The sequence below is a fragment of the Topomyia yanbarensis genome, chromosome 3 (genome assembly GCF_030247195.1).
Source record: "Topomyia yanbarensis strain Yona2022 chromosome 3, ASM3024719v1, whole genome shotgun sequence".
NCBI classification, from domain to species: domain Eukaryota; kingdom Metazoa; phylum Arthropoda; class Insecta; order Diptera; family Culicidae; genus Topomyia; species Topomyia yanbarensis.
In genome coordinates, this window is record NC_080672.1 from 225,099,124 (window position 1) to 225,116,854 (window position 17,731).

Consider the following 17,731-nt stretch of genomic DNA (forward strand, 5'->3'; position numbering starts at 1 on the left):
TGTCTTTGTCTTGTCTTTGTCTTGTCTTTGTCTTGTCTTTGTCTTGTCTTTGTCTTGTCTTTGTCTTGTCTTTGTCTTGTCTTTGTCTTGTCTTTGTCTTGTCTTTGTCTTGTCTTTGTCTTGTCTTTGTCTTGTCTTTGTCTTGTCTTTGTCTTGTCTTTGTCTTGTCTTTGTCTTGTCTTTGTCTTGTCTTTGTCTTGTCTTTGTCTTGTCTTTGTCTTGTCTTTGTCTTGTCTTTGTCTTGTCTTTGTCTTGTCTTTGTCTTCTCTTTGTCTTGTCTTTGTCTTGTCTTTGTCTTGTCTTTGTCTTGTCTTTGTCTTGTCTTTGTCTTGTCTTTGTCTTGTCTTTGTCTTGTCTTTGTCTTGTCTTTGTCTTGTCTTTGTCTTGTCTTTGTCTTGTCTTTGTCTTGTCTTTGTCTTGTCTTTGTCTTGTCTTTGTCTTGTCTTTGTCTTGTCTTTGTCTTGTCTTTGTCTTGTCTTTGTCTTGTCTTTGTCTTGTCTTTGTCTTGTCTTTGTCTTGTCTTTGTCTTGTCTTTGTCTTGTCTTTAGTTTAGTAATAGCTAGTAATAGCCCCAGGATGTTCTTCAGCAACCTTCCTTAAATGTCCACGATCCTTGTAATCGGAGATAAACGTATGGTACTCTTTCTTTAGCGCCGCATCTCGTGCCAGTCGCCGTTCGAGCAGCATCGGACGTCGGAAAGCAGTAGATCTTGACTCACCCAGTTTAGCCAAGCCATCCTGAGATTTTGGTAAACCAAGCAAATATCGACCGTCCTCCTTTCGCTTTACTGTCTTAGAGAAATATTCTTCGCACCTGGTTTCCTCAACCGAATAGTTCGAGCAAAGATGCCCCTCCTCACACTCCCAAAATTTGTTCATGAGATCCTCGATCGCCTCTGAAACTGCCGTATGCTGACAAACCGTTAATGCCCCACCTTGACTCAAACCACAACGACCAGTCATCAACCATCCGAATACCGAATCAACGAGTGAAGGCATATGTTCACCAAGGGCAATTCGTTGTTTCGTCGGGAAGAAATCGAAAAAGAACTCTCCACCAAGAAGCAAATCGATGGTGTGAGTTTTAAAAAACTCCGGGTCTGCTAACTGAATTCCAGCAGGTAACTCCAAGTTGTTCACAGTGATGGTTGATGTGGGCAAATCTTCGGTCACTTTAGTCAGTACATAAAACTCCAAGGTCTCGGAATAGTCTGTTAACCTAGACTTGACTGTTGCTCGGACTTTCTCCCTGGTCTTCGTTGGAACCTGCCCAATACCTGTTATTTGTATATCTGCCCTAGTTCTCTTGACACGCAGTTTCTGCGAAAGTTGGGTGGAGATAATATTGCACTCTGATCCGGAATCCAAGAGTGCTCTCGCAGGAAACTCGTGCCCATAATCGTCAACCACGCGAACTATCGCTGTAGCTAGAAGTACCTTCGATCCCGACCGCCCGATATTACTGCTAACCGATGTGACTTCCGCGGCATTAGCTGTAGATACCCTTTCAGTGGAGTTATGACCCCTTCCCTCTTTGGATTGATTTTCAGTCCCATTTGTGTGCTGAATATTGGGTTTCTCCTCCTTGTAGCAAACCAAGGTATGGTGCCGTTCCTTACATCGTCGACACGAAAACTTGGATGAACATTCCTTCGCCTGATGCCCTTTCCGGAAACAGTTCATACACAACGAATGTTGCCGCAGCAGTTTTTCCCTTTCGATGACGGCCAATTTACCGAAAACTGGACACGTGAAAAGTGGATGCGTGTCGGAACAAGAGAAACATTTGGATTGAGTCGATTGGACTGCTCCATGGCTAGCGACCTTAGATGAATAAGCCTTTTTAACCATTGGGGGTTGGGTATCTGATTGCCTACTTGGTAAAGAATCCAACACCCTGATGCGTCGAAGCAAAAACTCCATCAAATCCTTGAAGCCTTCCTCCTCCAAAGTCGACGCATGTTCTTCCCAGCTTCGCCGCGTTTTATCATCCAGCCTTGAACACATCAGATGAATCAGCAGTAGATCCTTGTAATCGCCTGGCTGCACCACCTGATCTAGGACCTTGGTAGCTTTCTCGAAACCTTCAACCAATTTGTGCAGTTCCACTGCTGATTCTTTCCGCATGACTGCACAATCGAATAGATTTTGTACCTGCTTCTTCTTAAGACACTTACTGTTCGAGTACCGTTTGACCAGTAATTCCCAAGCCACAGTGTAGTTAGTCTGCGTAAGTGGTAATGACGCTATTACTGCTAACGCCTCCCCTTCCAACTGACTTCTAAGATAGTGGAATTTTTCGATGTCCGGCAAGTCCGTCGAGAAATGTATCAATGAGATGAACAAATCGCGAAAAGACAACCACTCCTGCACGTTGCCAGAAAACTTGGGAAGACTAATCAAAGGCAGCTTAACATGCGGGTGCGGGGGTGCAAAAGTGGACTCCAAAACCTGAGATGTTTGCAGGGCACAGTTATGCTCGGGGCTATCCCGAATTTTAGAGACCAAGAATCCCTTAAGGATAAAGAATTTATTCTGGAAGTCCACTCGTTCCTTAACGTACCTCTCTCCTGCCGCTCCTTCCTCACTGTCGGCTAATTCCGTCTCCGTCATAGCTTCGTCTATCTTCTCCCACAGTGGCTCTAACTTCTCCAACCGCGAAGCCAGCTCACTGCAATGCCTGGTGTCTTCATAATGCTCCATGAATGCGTAGATTACGTTGAATGATGTCATCAAATTTCGTGTTTGCTTGGCGCGGAGTTCGGACATCTTGGAAGCAATAACGGCAACAGACGCAATACCGAGAAATAAACAAAATCCACAAGAAGCACCCTTTGGATATGATTACCGTTTTTGGAGAGGTACTAACCTGCTCCCAATAAATTCGTGCCTTGAAAGTATTGGATTCTCTGCCACAGCTTTTGGTTTGAAGGGTGTCGATCGATCCCGGTGATTGGATGAGCAACTGAGATAGATATCCGAATTGAGCTCGCGAAAAGGAGAAAACACCAAAGGTAACACCGACCAACACGTTTAAAAAGCTTGGAGAGGTACTAACCTGCTCCCGAATAAATCGGGCTTTGTATTTTAATTTGATCGGGAACGCAGGTTGCCGATTACCGAGAACGATCGCTTCCTTCGCCGTCTAGTTCAGCGCCTCTCTGTAGCAATCGTAAAGTCTTCCCCGCGACCATAAAAGAGAGAAAAAACCAAGGGAAGCACCTATGCAACTAACGTGAACGTGTTGGAATACTACACACGTGATTCCAAATAATATTGGACCTTAAATTATTTGGTATCTGGAACCTTCGTCGTCTCCAAAATGTTCTCATGCAATTTTACAGAACCACGCGGACCACATGCATGCGTTCGTTATGGCGGCCAATCGCAATGGCGATTTTTTAGATGCCTATTGTACAACCTTGTAGCAATGGTGGTAACCAATTGTGCGTCCTCGCGACAATGGTGGATGGTGTCCTTGCCAAATCCCGGAAAATCTGTCCTTCCGAAAAGGCCTCCAACCGATCCGGTTCGAAGGACCAGCTGGTTGGGGGTTACGTCGGTTGAAGGTCACCTGAACGGTTGCCAGCGGCCAGCTGATATGGGATGGGATGGATGGTTCTCCTTTTTCCGGAATGCCGCACCGACGGCAAGTGAAACATGCACTTGTTCACTTTAGATTATCACACGCGACTTTATTGGGCTTAAACATTATATTTCGACTTAATACTGAATTTATTATTCTAACAAACTAAACACATTATACATTAAAATACTATCAGCGGCGGGCCGCCCTGCGTGCGCGTGCTATGCCGATAGATGGTTGAAGACGACTGTCGATCGATCACGGCGAGAAAGATCATCAGCACTATCATTCGCTGTCCCTTTCGGTGATCAAACGTGGTGAATATCTTAATCTGATATCTTGCGCCGGGTAGTAGCTGTTACACCGCAATATTGGTAGCGTCGGTTGTACAGGGGGATGACATAGCAACCAAACAATAACTTTGAACGCCTATTCAACGTCTCTGAACCAAGCCGCACTGAATGGGAAACAGGAGGGCCTACTGTTAAACCAGTGTGGTGTCACACCTGTATGATGAACTACATTTATTTTCGAAAGTTGTCCTACTGGAGCTGTAGAGCTAGGTTCTCAGGCAATGTCGCCCACTAAAACACTGCATTAGGCCAATTGTAGCGGGCCGTGATTCTGAATGTGATATTCATTGTACGGTTCAGGTATGTGCGGGCGTAGGGACTCGCGATCGCGTGTATCATCGCGAAGGGCTCGAACATTTGTACGTTAACGTGCTCGATCGCGTGTGCGTTTGTATGTCGCGTGTGCTAACGTGTATGAACTTTGCGTGTATAAATTCTATTTCATAACCGTGTGCCTTTCGCATATTCGCGTGTGTTCTAGAATGATCGCGCGAGGACCGTGAATCTGATATTTAATTTTTTGTGTACGGTTCAGATTCCAGAAGAAAGTGGGTTCTTACATATCATTAGAATTCCCATTCATGTCGCCGTAGAACGCGTGGTCTAGTGGATATGAGCTTTGTTTATTTTTTTTATTGGTCCAACTTAATGTATGGACCTAAATTGCTAGAATGAAGGCTAAAGATTTCCGGACGTGACCGATTCATGATCGCGCGCGTTTGCGGGTTCGCGTTTGAGACCGCGTTTGTAACTTAGTAAGTACTAAAACGTTCACACAATTGCCGGAGTGTTATCAAGTTTACGCGATCGCGGACATAGGTGTGCGTAGATGATCGCGAAGGGCTTAGGCGTTCATATTTTGACGTGTTTGTCGCGTGTGGTCGCGTGTATGTGACTTCGCGTGTATAAATTCGATTTTGAAACCCTGCGGCCATTCATATATTCGCGGACCGTCATTCTGATCTTTAGTTTTTGGTGTACGGATCACATTCTGACAGGGAGAGAGTTACCCCATATCACTAGAGTTTCCGGTCATGTCGCCATGGAACGTTTTGTCTAGTGGATATGGGAGTTATTTTTCAATTTTATTATTTTTTTATTAATTGTGCGTTGACGTGATTTTGTAACGTGTGTTCTTGAATGGTCGCGCGAACCGTGAGTCTGATATTAAATTTTCGGTGCGCTGTTAGAATTCTGGCAGAGAGTGGGATCGTTTATATCGATCGTTCCCGCTTGAGACCGCGTTTGAGAATGTGTGAGTGTTAAGACGTTCACTATCACCATCATTGCTGACCCAGCTCGTCGCTGTTGTGCTATCTTATGACAAGCGCCATTTAGCACTTTTCGAGAAAAACGATTTTTAAAGTTTGAGATTGAATATCTTAAAATTTATAAATGCTACAAGCTTTTCGGAGAAAACATTCGATGCTTCTATGTTTTCTGAAGTAATCTCTCGATTTGTGTGAAGATCGGTTGACTACAGTTACAGTTTTTGCTTAAAATGTAAACCAAAGTCGCTCGCATACGTGTCATAAGCGTGTATTGATGGTAAAATATGTATGACGTGTCACAAATATGCACAGAAGATTTCATATAAAAATGAATCAAAACTGATTCGTGAAATTATGCGCTATAGATAGCTATGTGCAATATTATACTTTTCCATGCGATAGCAGCAATATCAGGTTACAAAACGATAGTATTGGAACACAAAGTTTTCCCAGTTTTCCTCCTTTATTCAGGAAAAACAATAAACAAAAGATGGTTCCATTAACAATTTAGAGACAATATATATCAAACAATGTTTGTGTTGATAGGCGACTAGACGAAACAAATAGTCTTCTTGCATAATCCATCACTACATTTTGGTATACTTTCCAAAACTAGTGGAAATCTCAATAGGAAATTTGTTCAATAATGTTGAAAATATAAGCCAACCATTCCCAGAAAAAAACTATGGTAGGAAAAGTTTTGCTCCCGAGACAAAAACCTAGCTAATGATTATGGTTTATCTGCATAGAAATTACCTATGTCATGAGAGACATCTATTGGCTTGCTATAAGCTTTTTGGCTTATAGCAAGCCAACAAAATGGGTATGTTGTCTGATATTTCTTTGTCATAAGATAGCACAACTCGATCACTCGAGAAATTGGCGCTTGTCATAATCGTGTTTCGCTATATCTCAGTAACCCAGCAGAATTTCAAAATTCTGAAAACGCAACTTTATAGAGATTCTAAAATTTAGTAACATGGCATTTCTAACTCAGTTCACCCCAAAATGGCGTTTGTCATAAGATAGCACAACAGCGACGAGCTGAAGGCGGGTGTAGAATGGCAGTATAGGACTCGAAAAGAAGAAATAAAGGACAATATATGAGAGACGTAATAGATTAGATAGGTAAAAGATAGAGCTGAATTTATGATCATCACATGAAAGACATACATTAGTACTTCAAACTCTACCAATACTTTGTAACATATTGGCTTAACCCAAAACAGACAGAGAATGTCCAATAATCCCTTTAGATTAGATAGGTAAAAGATAGAGCTGAATTTATGATCATCACATGAAAGACATACATTAGTACTTCAAACTCTACCAATACTTTGTAACATATTGGCTTAACCCAAAACAGACAGAGAATGTCCAATAATCCCAAAACATATATTTAATAGCAAGGGCTAATAAGGGAAGGTGAGAATGTCAATAGTGTGCACGCTTACCAGATGATGCTGACGCCATCCCTTTGGATTTGAGTCGAGATTCCTTCCATCCGACATTCCCGTCAGTAATCACAGTCTTCTCGCATTAGAACGTAACTCCGCCGTGCCGTGATTTTTGGGGATGAATCTAAACCAACCGCCGGGACAGATCAAGGCGGATTTACTGGTACTGAGGCAATGGTCTTGGATGAAGATTTCGACGTGTAGGAAAGCAAATCTTTCCCGATGATGTGCTTCTGTGGTGAAACGTCTCATGTGTAGCGCTTGCCAGTGGAAATCACATTGCTTCGTTTGCTTTTTCGGTGCTTAACCTCACCTTCTTCCAAAAGGCTTGAACAAGGTACAACTCACCCTCACAATCGACTATGGTCGTGGTTACGGAACACTGGGGAAATGTTTCTGGAGATTGGGCACTGATAGAGGACTTTCTAATCAACCCTCCGCCTATCGAATCTTTTTTTCCGAGTCGAGATTCGCACAATTGGAGCTACCGACATTGCCTTCGGTGGGGCAGCCAATCCCAGACACTTTCCCTGGCTGGACCGTTCTCCTCGGGTCTCTCTTAATTCAACTCGCAAAGCCTGGACGTATTCAATTTTGCCCGACAAAACAACCACCAAGAATCACTTCACGTCGCCTTTTTCCCGTTTCTTTCCTTCTCCTTTTCACACCCGCCACCACGAACAATGATCCTCCACCCTTTTTCCATTTTTTCCGCTGGAGCCAAAAAGCTGCTCCCGACCGTACTCGGTCAACCCTTTTCTCTGACTAAACAGCGGGGAGAAACACTACCGCTCTCGACCGTGCTCGGTCAACCCTTTTTATCAGACTATCCATTTTTTTGTCATTCGTTCTTCCGGGGATTTGTTTTCAAGCAAATTGTGCAGCGATCTTTTGTTTTCAAGTGGGCTGTCAAATGCCCACCTCTTGCAGTACACACTAATCTCTTATTCCTCCCTTTTTACTTTTAAATTACACATTTTACTGTAACACAACATTGAAATTTATGAGCCATACTCCTTTAAGGAGTCTCCCGGAGACTAATTAAATCGCTAATCGAATGCGATGCTCGATGTATCGACATTCTTCTACATGCTCCAGCTAGCTAAGGAACAAATTAATCTCAAAACACAAATCACAAAACTACATAATACCGCCAGCGAATCCTGGCTAAACATTGCGAAGCCGCCAACTAAAGTTCGGCTATAAGTCTCCGGGTAAGTCCTTGTCTCCAACTCGAAACCTTCGTTTGCAACGGCAAAACATTCAATTAACTCTTAACCTATTATTAGGGCTAAATAGGTTAGAATTAACACTTAAGACTAATACTGAAACTAAGGACTTATAATGTGGTAGATTATTTGGTTTGTTAAGACTGGCAGCTGCGTAGGAAAGGAGGTATTTAGTCTCCCAAATCGATATGAGTCCAGTGCTAGGGTTTTACCGCGCCCAGAATCGCGTTTCTTTTGGTTGATTTCATATCGACCCCCACTACAACTGTCTGATGGATCCGATTTACGGATCGCAACTGTGCTGGATCTAACAGGCTGTCGACACCAATCCAGGATTAATTATCTTCCGATTCACGTCTTCGTTCTGTGCTTGTAGCTGGTGTTGCTCATAGCTTACTTACTTATCCGATTCTCTGTTCCGTCCGCGTCTGGATTCTTACTGTATCAGTTTCTCTCGCTCTGACAAACGGCTGGCCTGCGGAGGCTTGCGTATCGTGGACTCTCGTGCTTCAATTTCTCCCGTATCGAGAACGGCAAACGCTGGAACGTTGTGTAAGCAGTTGGAGTTGGCAGGTTGTGAGGAGGGTTGGGTGCTTGGCTTCGTCCTGCTTGAATCCCCCGCTATGAGCGGTGTATGTCCGTTGGTGATTCCGCTTCGCCACGGTCTGCTGTGCTCAATTGTTGTCCTGGTTTGCTCTGCTCCATCCACTGCATGGTTTTGCTTGCTCCGAATACGGCTCGTGCGCTTGCGCCAGTGACTGAGGTCTATCTTGGTGTCACCATGAAGCAGCTTACCTTTGAGATTGACTTCCGCTATGTCTGAGGAGTTCCGAGGGGTGCGCTTTCGTCGACCTGCACCCCTGTGCAACGGCTCAAGGTTTCCCCGAGGCTCTCCCCCCAAAAGTTCCATCTCTAGTTTGCGGTTACCTGCTTTCCTTTCTATTGCGCTCGCACAGTCGCTGGCTGGTTTCTGTCGTTCGGAAATGGCGCGCCTGTTTTAGGCTTCTGCTTTCTCGACATGAGTTTTCTCTTGAATCGCTAACGGCATGCCCGCTGAAGGCTTCCACTTCCGACGTGCGTTTTCTCCCGATTCGCTAACGGCTTGCCTGCTGAAGGCTTCTGCTTCTCGAAACACATTTTCTCCCGAATCGCTAACGGCTTGCCTGCTGAAGGCTTCTGTCCTCGTTGATGGAAGTCCTGTCCCGTCCCTCACGGCACGACAGCTCCTTGCTGCGACTGCGAGTTGTCATGGGCCTTCCTAGGCAGCTCTTCGAATCCAAATGACGCTGGCTGGTGTGCCATGGTGGAGAGGTAGTTTGAAAAAGTTATTGTTCGCCACACCATGACAGGGCACGATTTGTCCCGATCGGCTAACGGTATTTTTTGGAGCATGATGCTCGTGGTTAGCAGGTTGGAGCCTGCCGACATAGCTGAGTAAATTTTCTCTAATCCGCCTTAATGTCCTTTGCGTGATACCTGCCTCTCTTTCCCGTGGCTACGTCTACAGGTTGACGCCCAGGACGTCTTTGACTGTCGCTGGAAGAACTTGGGATCAAGTTTGCGGTTCACGTGGTTTGCTTTCGACGACAGTCCACAGGTTCTACGCCATACCAAATCTCCCGGTTTGAATGCTACTGTTCGTGTTCGAAGATTGTATCTCTGCTTCGCCTTTTCGTGATTGTTCCTGATGCGTCGCAGTACGAATTCCTGTACCCGCCGAACCGTTGACAGTCGCATGTCCTGTGCTACCTTGGGGTCGTCTGGGGTGTTGAGACTTTGTTGCACGTAGAGATCTGTGTGAAGTATTAGGTCCCTTCCAAAGTTGGCGAAATGCGGACTTACTCCGGTCGCATCATTTTTCGCACCGTTGATGGCCGCTGTGATTGCTGGAAGCTGTGAATCCCACTCTCGATGATCTCCTTCTAGCAATGCTGTCTTCGTATGCACGATGTTGTGCCGAGCTAGCATTGACTTGAACACCGTCGACTCGAACTGTTTTCCATTGTCCGATAAAACTATTCATGGACGCGAAAACTTCAAGAAGACTTCCTACTCCAGAAACTGAACCATCTTTGCAGCGTCCGCGTTTGCATCGGTGGCGACGAAATCGAGGTGGTTGAAGAGTTCGTGTACTTGGGGGAGCCGCCCATCTGTCATACAGCGAAAATCGGACGAATACGGTGGGCCGGGCACGTAGCCAGAATGTCGGACAATAGCCCGGTGAAAACGGTTCTCAATTGCAATCCGACCGGTACAAGAAGACGTGGCGCGCAGCGAGCACGATGGATCGACCAGGTGGAAGACGATTTGCGGACCCTTCGCAGATTGCGTGGCTGGCGACGCGCGGTCATGGACCGAGTGGAATGGAGGAATCTTTTGTATACGGCACAGGCCACTTCGGCCATAATCTGTTAATAAATAAAAAAAAACGACGACGTATTTCGCGATCCAATCTACGACTACTAGCATGACTGTGTTTCCCTGCTTCGAGTGTGTGAACGGACCACAACGAAGTCCATTGATATTAACTCCCAGGGCATTTTGGCCGGCTTCAAGTTTCCCATCTGTGGCATCATCCTTGAGTTTGGTGTTTTGCTTGCCTTGCAGGTTTGGCAGCTCTTGACGTAGTCGCTTACCTCCTCCCGCATCTTCGGCCAGTGAAAATGGGCTTGAAGTTTCTGAAGAGTTCTGTGGAAACCCAAGTGTGCTGCTGTAGGTGAGTCATGGAACTTGTTTATTAATCCGCGTCGTTCTTCGAATGGTACCACCTTTTTCCACAAGTGGATCGCATTTCCATCTTCGTCCTTGCTTAAACAGTTCTTGTACAGCTCGTTGTTCGCTAACCTGAAGTCCGGGAAACGATCGCCTTCCTCCTGCACTTTATCCTTTAGCTGCATGTACCATGAATCAGTGGAGTTCGCACCGTCGAAGGTCACCGATGCCACTATCCGTGATAGTGCGTCCGGCACTACGTTGATGCTTCCCTTCCGGTACTTGATCTAGAAGTCGAATGCGTTTAAACGTAACAACTCATGAGGGCTGCCGGATTCTTCATCGATCGCAGATAGCTGTGTGCGGCGTGGTCGCAAAAACTGTAAACTTCACTCCTTCTATGTACCCTCGAAACTTCTCGATGGCGCGGATGACCGCCAGACATTCCCGTTCCGTTACCGAATACTTCCGTTCCGAAGACGATAGCTTCTGTGCAAAGTAGCAAATCAGGTGTTCTTCTCCGTCAGTCTCCTGCGTCAGTACGGCTCCAATCGCAACATCGCTGGCATCGCAGGCAATAGTAAATGGCATTGTATAGTCAGGCATTGCCAACACCGGGGCTGATACCAACGCTGCTTAGAGCTTTAGGAATGCTTCGTCTGCTTGCGTACTCCATCGAAACTTTTTTTTTGTCTTCGTCAGTTCCGTTATTGGTACTGCCAGTCGAGAGAAATCTGCTATAAAACGTCGGTACCAATTGCACATGCCGAGAAACCGTTGCACCTCCTTCCGGTTCGTTGGAGCTGGGAATTTCACGATGCTCTCGATCTTTTCTTCATCGACTTTCCATCCGCTCTCATTCAAAATGTACACCAGATATCTGATTTCTCGACGACAGAACTTGGATTTCTCTGGCGATATCGTCAAGTTTGCTCTTCGTAGACGCCTCGCTACTTCTTCCAACAGCCTGATGTGTTCGTCGAACGTTTTGGAGCAGATTACGATGTCGTCCAGGTAGTGAAATACGTATGGTTCCATGTCTGCGAACAAGTGCGTCATCGGTCGCGCGAGAGCTTGACTCGCTGTACAAAGTCCGAAGGGAACTACCTTAAACTGGAAGTGTCCTCGTGATGGAATCGTAAATGCTGTCAACGGCCTAGATGCCTCCTGCAACGATAACTGCCAGAACGCATCCTTGAGATCGATTGACGAAATGTACTCACAGCCGCCGAGATTGTTGATGATCGACGAGATTTGCGGAATAGGGTATCCTTCGTTAACCATCACCGAGTTTAAGTGGCGGGCGTCCAGACAGACCCGGTATTTCCCAGTTTTCTTCTTAACCGCTGCCAGTGGGTTGTTCCACGGAGAAAATAGAGCTTCTTCTATAACATCCAGAGCGAGCATCCTGTCGATCTCGCAGTTCACTTCTTCTAGCACATACGGAGACATTGGATAGTGTCGCTGCTTGCGTGGTGGTGCGTCTCCTACGTCTATCCGGTGCTCATATAGTGTTGTCCTGCCCAGCCTTCCTTCCGCTGGTAGGAACTTCGCAAGCGTTTCCTTAAGCTGTCTGTGTTGTGCTGCGCTCAGGACTTTCATTGGCTCATCCTCGTTCAGCTCCGTCTCCTCCAGCTCCGTTTCCACACTGCAGCATGTTGCTTTGACTCCGAACTTGTCCCAAAAGTTCATGCCCAGGATCAAGCAATCCGGAATTGTCGGAACCAGCAGCAGTGGGATGGTCTCGTTCCAGTTGTTAAAAACTATCGGCACTCGAACGAAGTGTGAAATTTTGTGTTGCGTGCCGTCCGCTGTTTTGATGCCTCCAATCACGTTTCCTTTGCGCAGACTTAGCTGTTCGACGATCTCTACATTGTTGCCACCTAGAAGTGAGCAGTTCGCCCCGCTATCCAGCAGCGCTGTCATTTCTTTGCCCAGTATGCTAATGATTGCATGTGGTCGATTGTCTAGTCCGGGATTAATGATGATTGTATTTAGTAATCCTAGTTCGGTGGTATCGGAGGGGTTTTCTATTGCTTGCGGAGATTCCTTACCCTCTATTGCAGATTCCCCGCGGTGGCGTTTCTCGCATCTGACCGATACGTGATGCAGCTGCGTAGAGAGTATCCCTTTCGTCCACAACGATAGCAGAAGAGAATTGCCTGTGGTTTTGCACAGTCCATGAAACGATGTCCTTCTTCATCGCAGTTCCAGCAGATCATCCCCGTCCGTCTCTGGTCTATCGGTTCTAGTCTGTGTTCCACCGCTCTGTCTTGCTCGCCTCGTGTTTAGTTGTGCGGAGCTTGCAACTCCCGAGAGTGGTGCTGCGCAGGCGTAGGGTGCTGTCTCTGTACCTGGTTGCTGTACTGCTGCGTGAGTGGTTGTGTCGCGTATTGTCTGTGCTGCTGTGCGACGTTCGCCTTCTCCAAATTTTGTGCTGACGTAAATGTTGATCTAGCGTTCCTCGTCGTCAACTGCATCTTCAGCGCGCTGACTTGCTCCGTAAGCTGGTCTATCTTCAGCTGCCAGTATCCGTCATCATGTTGCGAGTGTGCTCCTTCTTCATCGAGCGAGGAATTTTGCTCGTCGACCAATCCACCTGCTGAGTTTTCCTCCAGCTCTACTGTGTGTACCCTACCGAACCGTGGTTGATGCTGCATTGCTGGTGCTGGTCTTGGTGCAACAGTGGGTGTTGAGAAACTAGTCTCTAAAAGGGCACTGTGCGGAATTGGAACCCTGCGTTGCCTGTTCAAAAGCATTCTCGTTTCATCGTAGCTGGTGCAGATCTCCACCATTTCCTTATAGTGTGTGGTCTGGCTGCGGTCACGATCGCTGCATAATCGGCGTTCATGTTTTTCTTTACGATGAAGAACTTCTCTTCCTCGCACATCGGTGGCGTAACAAACTGAAATAATGCAGCGATATCCCGATAATATTTCGAAAATGCCTCGTTGGGTCCTTGGAATCAGAAGCAAGCCTCAAGGCGCAAAATCTGTGCATATCCGCTGGGCAGGAATTCCTTCCGTATCTCCCGTTGGAACGCCTCCCAGGAAAGTAATGTGTGCTGCGCCATGGCTCGTGCGTACCAATCCAAAGCATCTTCCTGTAACAGATGTTTAATCGATGCCAATAAGGTGTCGTCGTTCATCCCTTCCGATCTAGCGAATGTTTCAACTCGGTCCAAGAATATGTTCAGCGACGTTGTGTCCTTCTCTCCCCGAAACTTGAATGGCCAGTTGTGTACTGCTTTTGTTGTGCGCCTATCGTCGCCCCGATCGCTCGCCGGTCTGGTGTCTCGCCGCAGTAGATGATACAGTAAATCATCGCGCAGCTGGTCGTACTCTTCCCATACGTTCCTGTTTCCCCTCGTGCTGCTCGCTGTTCCTGCTCGGTCGTTTCGTCCCGATCTGCGTTGATTTTCGATCGAATTCCAGCCGGCTCTCTCCTCTTCTTGTTGATCCTCGAAGCGTGAATTGTCCCACCGCTCGTGATTGTGAACTCCTGGGAATCGGTGGAATGTCCCGTGGTGGTGGCGTGTAATGTGAATCTGTCGTATCCCGTACGTGATTACTGTTGAAGCGTCTGCCGGAGAATTCCAATTCGAGCGCACCTTGCCTTCGGCTCGCAGATAGTAACGAACTGGATGCCGGAAGCGTTGTATGTTGACTGCTTCTTCTGCTGTGTTCTCTCGACGCGTCCGGTTCAGTCGCCCTGGCGCCGTCATCGTCTTGCGTTGGATCGTTCTCGTCCGCTAGCAGCTGCCGATTGGTTTTTGGCACTGCCCCTCCTGCACTTCCATTACCTGCCACACTCACTGGATTGGTTAAAGCATTGTTCACGTCACTGATTAACACTCTGACAAGCGCGTCGAGCGATCTGTGCGCGTCTGCTAGGAAACCCGGCGGCTTGAGACATGCCAACCTGTTCCTATAATGTACGAATCGCGACCGTAATTGACTTAAATTTTGCTTGTCGGTGCTCTGGAGAGCAGGTCCGACAGCTTTCTGTAGCTCACAAATCGCTATCTGATAGGATTCTATATTTACAGTTGGACTCATAACGTGATCCGAACTGTTGTGAAAAATGTTTCGGGTCCGGTCATCTTGAACAGCGGCCCTCAACTTTTGAACTTTGACTCTATGAGTCATAGAACCTAGATTAACCATGTGACGTAAGGCCAACTCGTAGTTGATCTCTTCGTCATTTAGATGGGTGAAGTCCATCCTAAAAGTTTCTTAATGGGTCGCAAACCAAATAAACTTAATTACTACCACAAATCTTTAATGTTACACTAATCTACCAATTGGCTCAAATAAACATGTGGGATTTTATGTTGGGCGCCATTGTAACATATTGGCTTAACCCAAAACAGACAGAGAATGTCCAATAATCCCAAAACATATATTTAATAGCAAGGGCTAATAAGAGAAGGTGAGAATGTCAATAGTGTGCACGCTTACCAGATGATGCTGACGTCATCCCTTTGGATTTGAGTCGAGATTCCTTCCATCCGACATTCCCGTCAGTAATCACAGTCTTCTCGCATTAGAACGTAACTCCGCCGTGCCGTGATTTTTGGGGATGAATCTAAACCAACCGGGACAGATCAAGGCGCATCTACTGGTGCTGAGGCAGCGGTCCTGGATGAAGATTTCGACGTGTAGGAAAGCAAACCTTTCCCGATGATGTGCTTCTGTGGTGAAACGTCTCACGTGTAGCGCTTGCCAGTGGAAATCACGTTGCTTCGTTTGCTTTTTCGGTGCTTAACCTCACCTTCTTCCAAAAGGCTTGAACAAGGTACAACTCACCCTCACAATCGACTATGGTCGTGGTTACGGAACACTGGGGAATTGTTTCTGGAGATGGGGCACTGATAGAGGACTTTCTAATCAATCCACCGCCTATCGAATCTTTTTTTCTGAGCCGAGATTCGTACAATTGGAGCCACCGACATTGCCTTCGGTGGGGCAGTCAATCCCAGACACTTTCCCTGGCTGGACCGTTCTCCTCGGGTCTCTCTTAATTCAACTCGCAAAGCCTGGACGAATTCAATTTTGCCCGGCAAAACAACCACCAAGAATCACTTCACGTCGCCTTTTTCCCGTTTTTTTCCTTCTCCTTTTCACACGCGCCACCCCGAACAATGATCCTCCACCCATTTTCCTTTTTTTTCCGCTGGAGCCAAAAAGCTGCTCCCGACCGTACTCGGTCAACCCTTTTCTCTGACTAAACAGCGGGGAGAAACACCACCGCTCTCGACCGTGCTCGGTCAATCCTTTTTATCAGACTACCCATTTTTATTTTGTCACCCGTTCATCCGGGGATTTGTTTTCAAGCAAATTGTGCAGCGATCTTTTGTTTTCAAGCAGGCTGTCAAATGCCCACCTCTTGCAGTACACACTAATCTCTTATTCCTCCCTTTTTACATTAAAATTACACATTTTACTGTAACAACTTCAATAGCCAACCACCACACATAGCACATCCTTTCTTTTTTTATGTGCCTAGCCGTGCATTGAAGAATGCCTAAAACTCTTGTAACGGACTTACTTTCTAGCATCACAAATTATTCCCACAAAACCAATCCCTACATGCACCAATGTGAATCCTTCTCAGGTCACAGGTCATAAAAACCAAATTTAACATATCCTTTAGTCAGGCCACTTGAAACGAGGCCACACTCATATTTTCCCACAGATCGTAAATTACTTGATCGTTTTCAAATCCAACTTGCATAACCAGATGGGCGCATTCCAGTTAAACCATTCTGGGTCGCACCACTTGTTATAGCAACATTCTCACTAGGTCATTATTATGCTGAGGCGACAAATAAACAGCCTTGCGTAACCAAACAAAAGCACCGATAGCAACCAATGCACCTATACTTATTCATTGATTTGTTTTCCCTTTTTTACGCTACCCGTACATAATTATGTACTTTGAAATTGTAACTGACTCCTCCCATTTTGATGTACATAGAATAGTTTAAGTCAGGTTAGCTAGGTCGCCCCGATCGCTCGCCGGTCTGGTGTCTCGCCGCAGTAGATGATGCAGTAAATCATCGTGCAGCTGGTCGTACTCTTCCCATACGTTCCTGTTTCCCCTCGTGCTGCTCGCTGTTCCTGCTCGGTCGTTTCGTCCCGATCTGCGTTGATTTTCGATCGAATTCCAGCCGGCTCTCTCCTCTTCTTGTTGATCCTCGAAGCGTGAATTGTCCCACCGCTCGTGATTGTGAACTCCTGGGAATCGGTGGAATGTCCCGTGGTGGTGGCGTGTAATGTGACTCTGTCGTATCCCGTACGTGATTACTGTTGAAGCGTCTGCCGGAGAATTCCAATTCGAGCGCACCTTGCCTTCGGCTCGCAGATAGTAACGAACTGGATGCCGGAAGCGTTGTATGTTGACTGCTTCTTCTGCTGTGTTCTCTCGACGCGTCCGGTTCAGTCGCCCTGGCGCCGTCATCGTCTTGCGTTGGATCGTTCTCGTCCGCTAGCAGCTGCCGATTGGTTTTTGGCACTGCCCCTCCTGCACTTCCATTACCTGCCACACTCACTGGATTGGTTAAAGCACTGTTCACGTCACTGATTAACACTCTGACAAGCGCGTCGAGCGATCTGTGCGCGTCTGCTAGGAAACCCGGCGGCTTGAGACATGCCAACCTGTTCCTATAATGTACGAATCGCGACCGTTATTGACTTAAATTTTGCTTGTCGGTGCTCTGGAGAGCAGGTCCGACAGCTTTCTGTAGCTCATAAATCGCTATCTGATAGGATTCTATATTTACAGTTGGACTCATAACGTGATCCGAACTGTTGTGAAAAATGTTTCGGGTCCGGTCATCTTGAACAGCGGCCCTCAACTTTTGAACTTTGACTCTATGAGTCATAGAACCTAGATTAACCATGTGACGTAAGGCCAACTCGTAGTTGATCTCTTCGTCATTTAGATGGGTGAAGTCCATCCTAAAAGTTTCTTAATGGGTCGCAAACCAAATAAACTTAATTACTACCACAAATCTGTAATGTTACACTAATCTACCAATTGGCTCAAATAAACATGTGGGATTTTATGTTGGGCGCCATTGTAACATATTGGCTTAACCCAAAACAGACAGAGAATGTCC

The 17,731-nt window shown here is 46.4% G+C and overlaps 1 protein-coding gene across 1 annotated transcript; it reads right to left on the bottom strand.

Annotated features, from left to right (window-relative positions):
* Positions 1-549: 549 nt before the first annotated feature.
* LOC131687706 (uncharacterized) lies at positions 550-2,769 on the bottom strand. Its single transcript, XM_058971801.1, has one exon. It carries the CDS (start codon positions 2,767-2,769, stop codon positions 550-552), a length of 2,220 nt encoding a protein of 739 aa, XP_058827784.1.
* Between the last annotated feature and the right edge of the window lie 14,962 nt (positions 2,770-17,731).

What these genes read in the sequence shown, in the direction of transcription:
- LOC131687706 (XM_058971801.1), bottom strand. Translation starts at nt 2,769, where the DNA reads ATGTCCGAACTCCGCGCCAAGCAAACACGAAATTTGATGACATCATTC.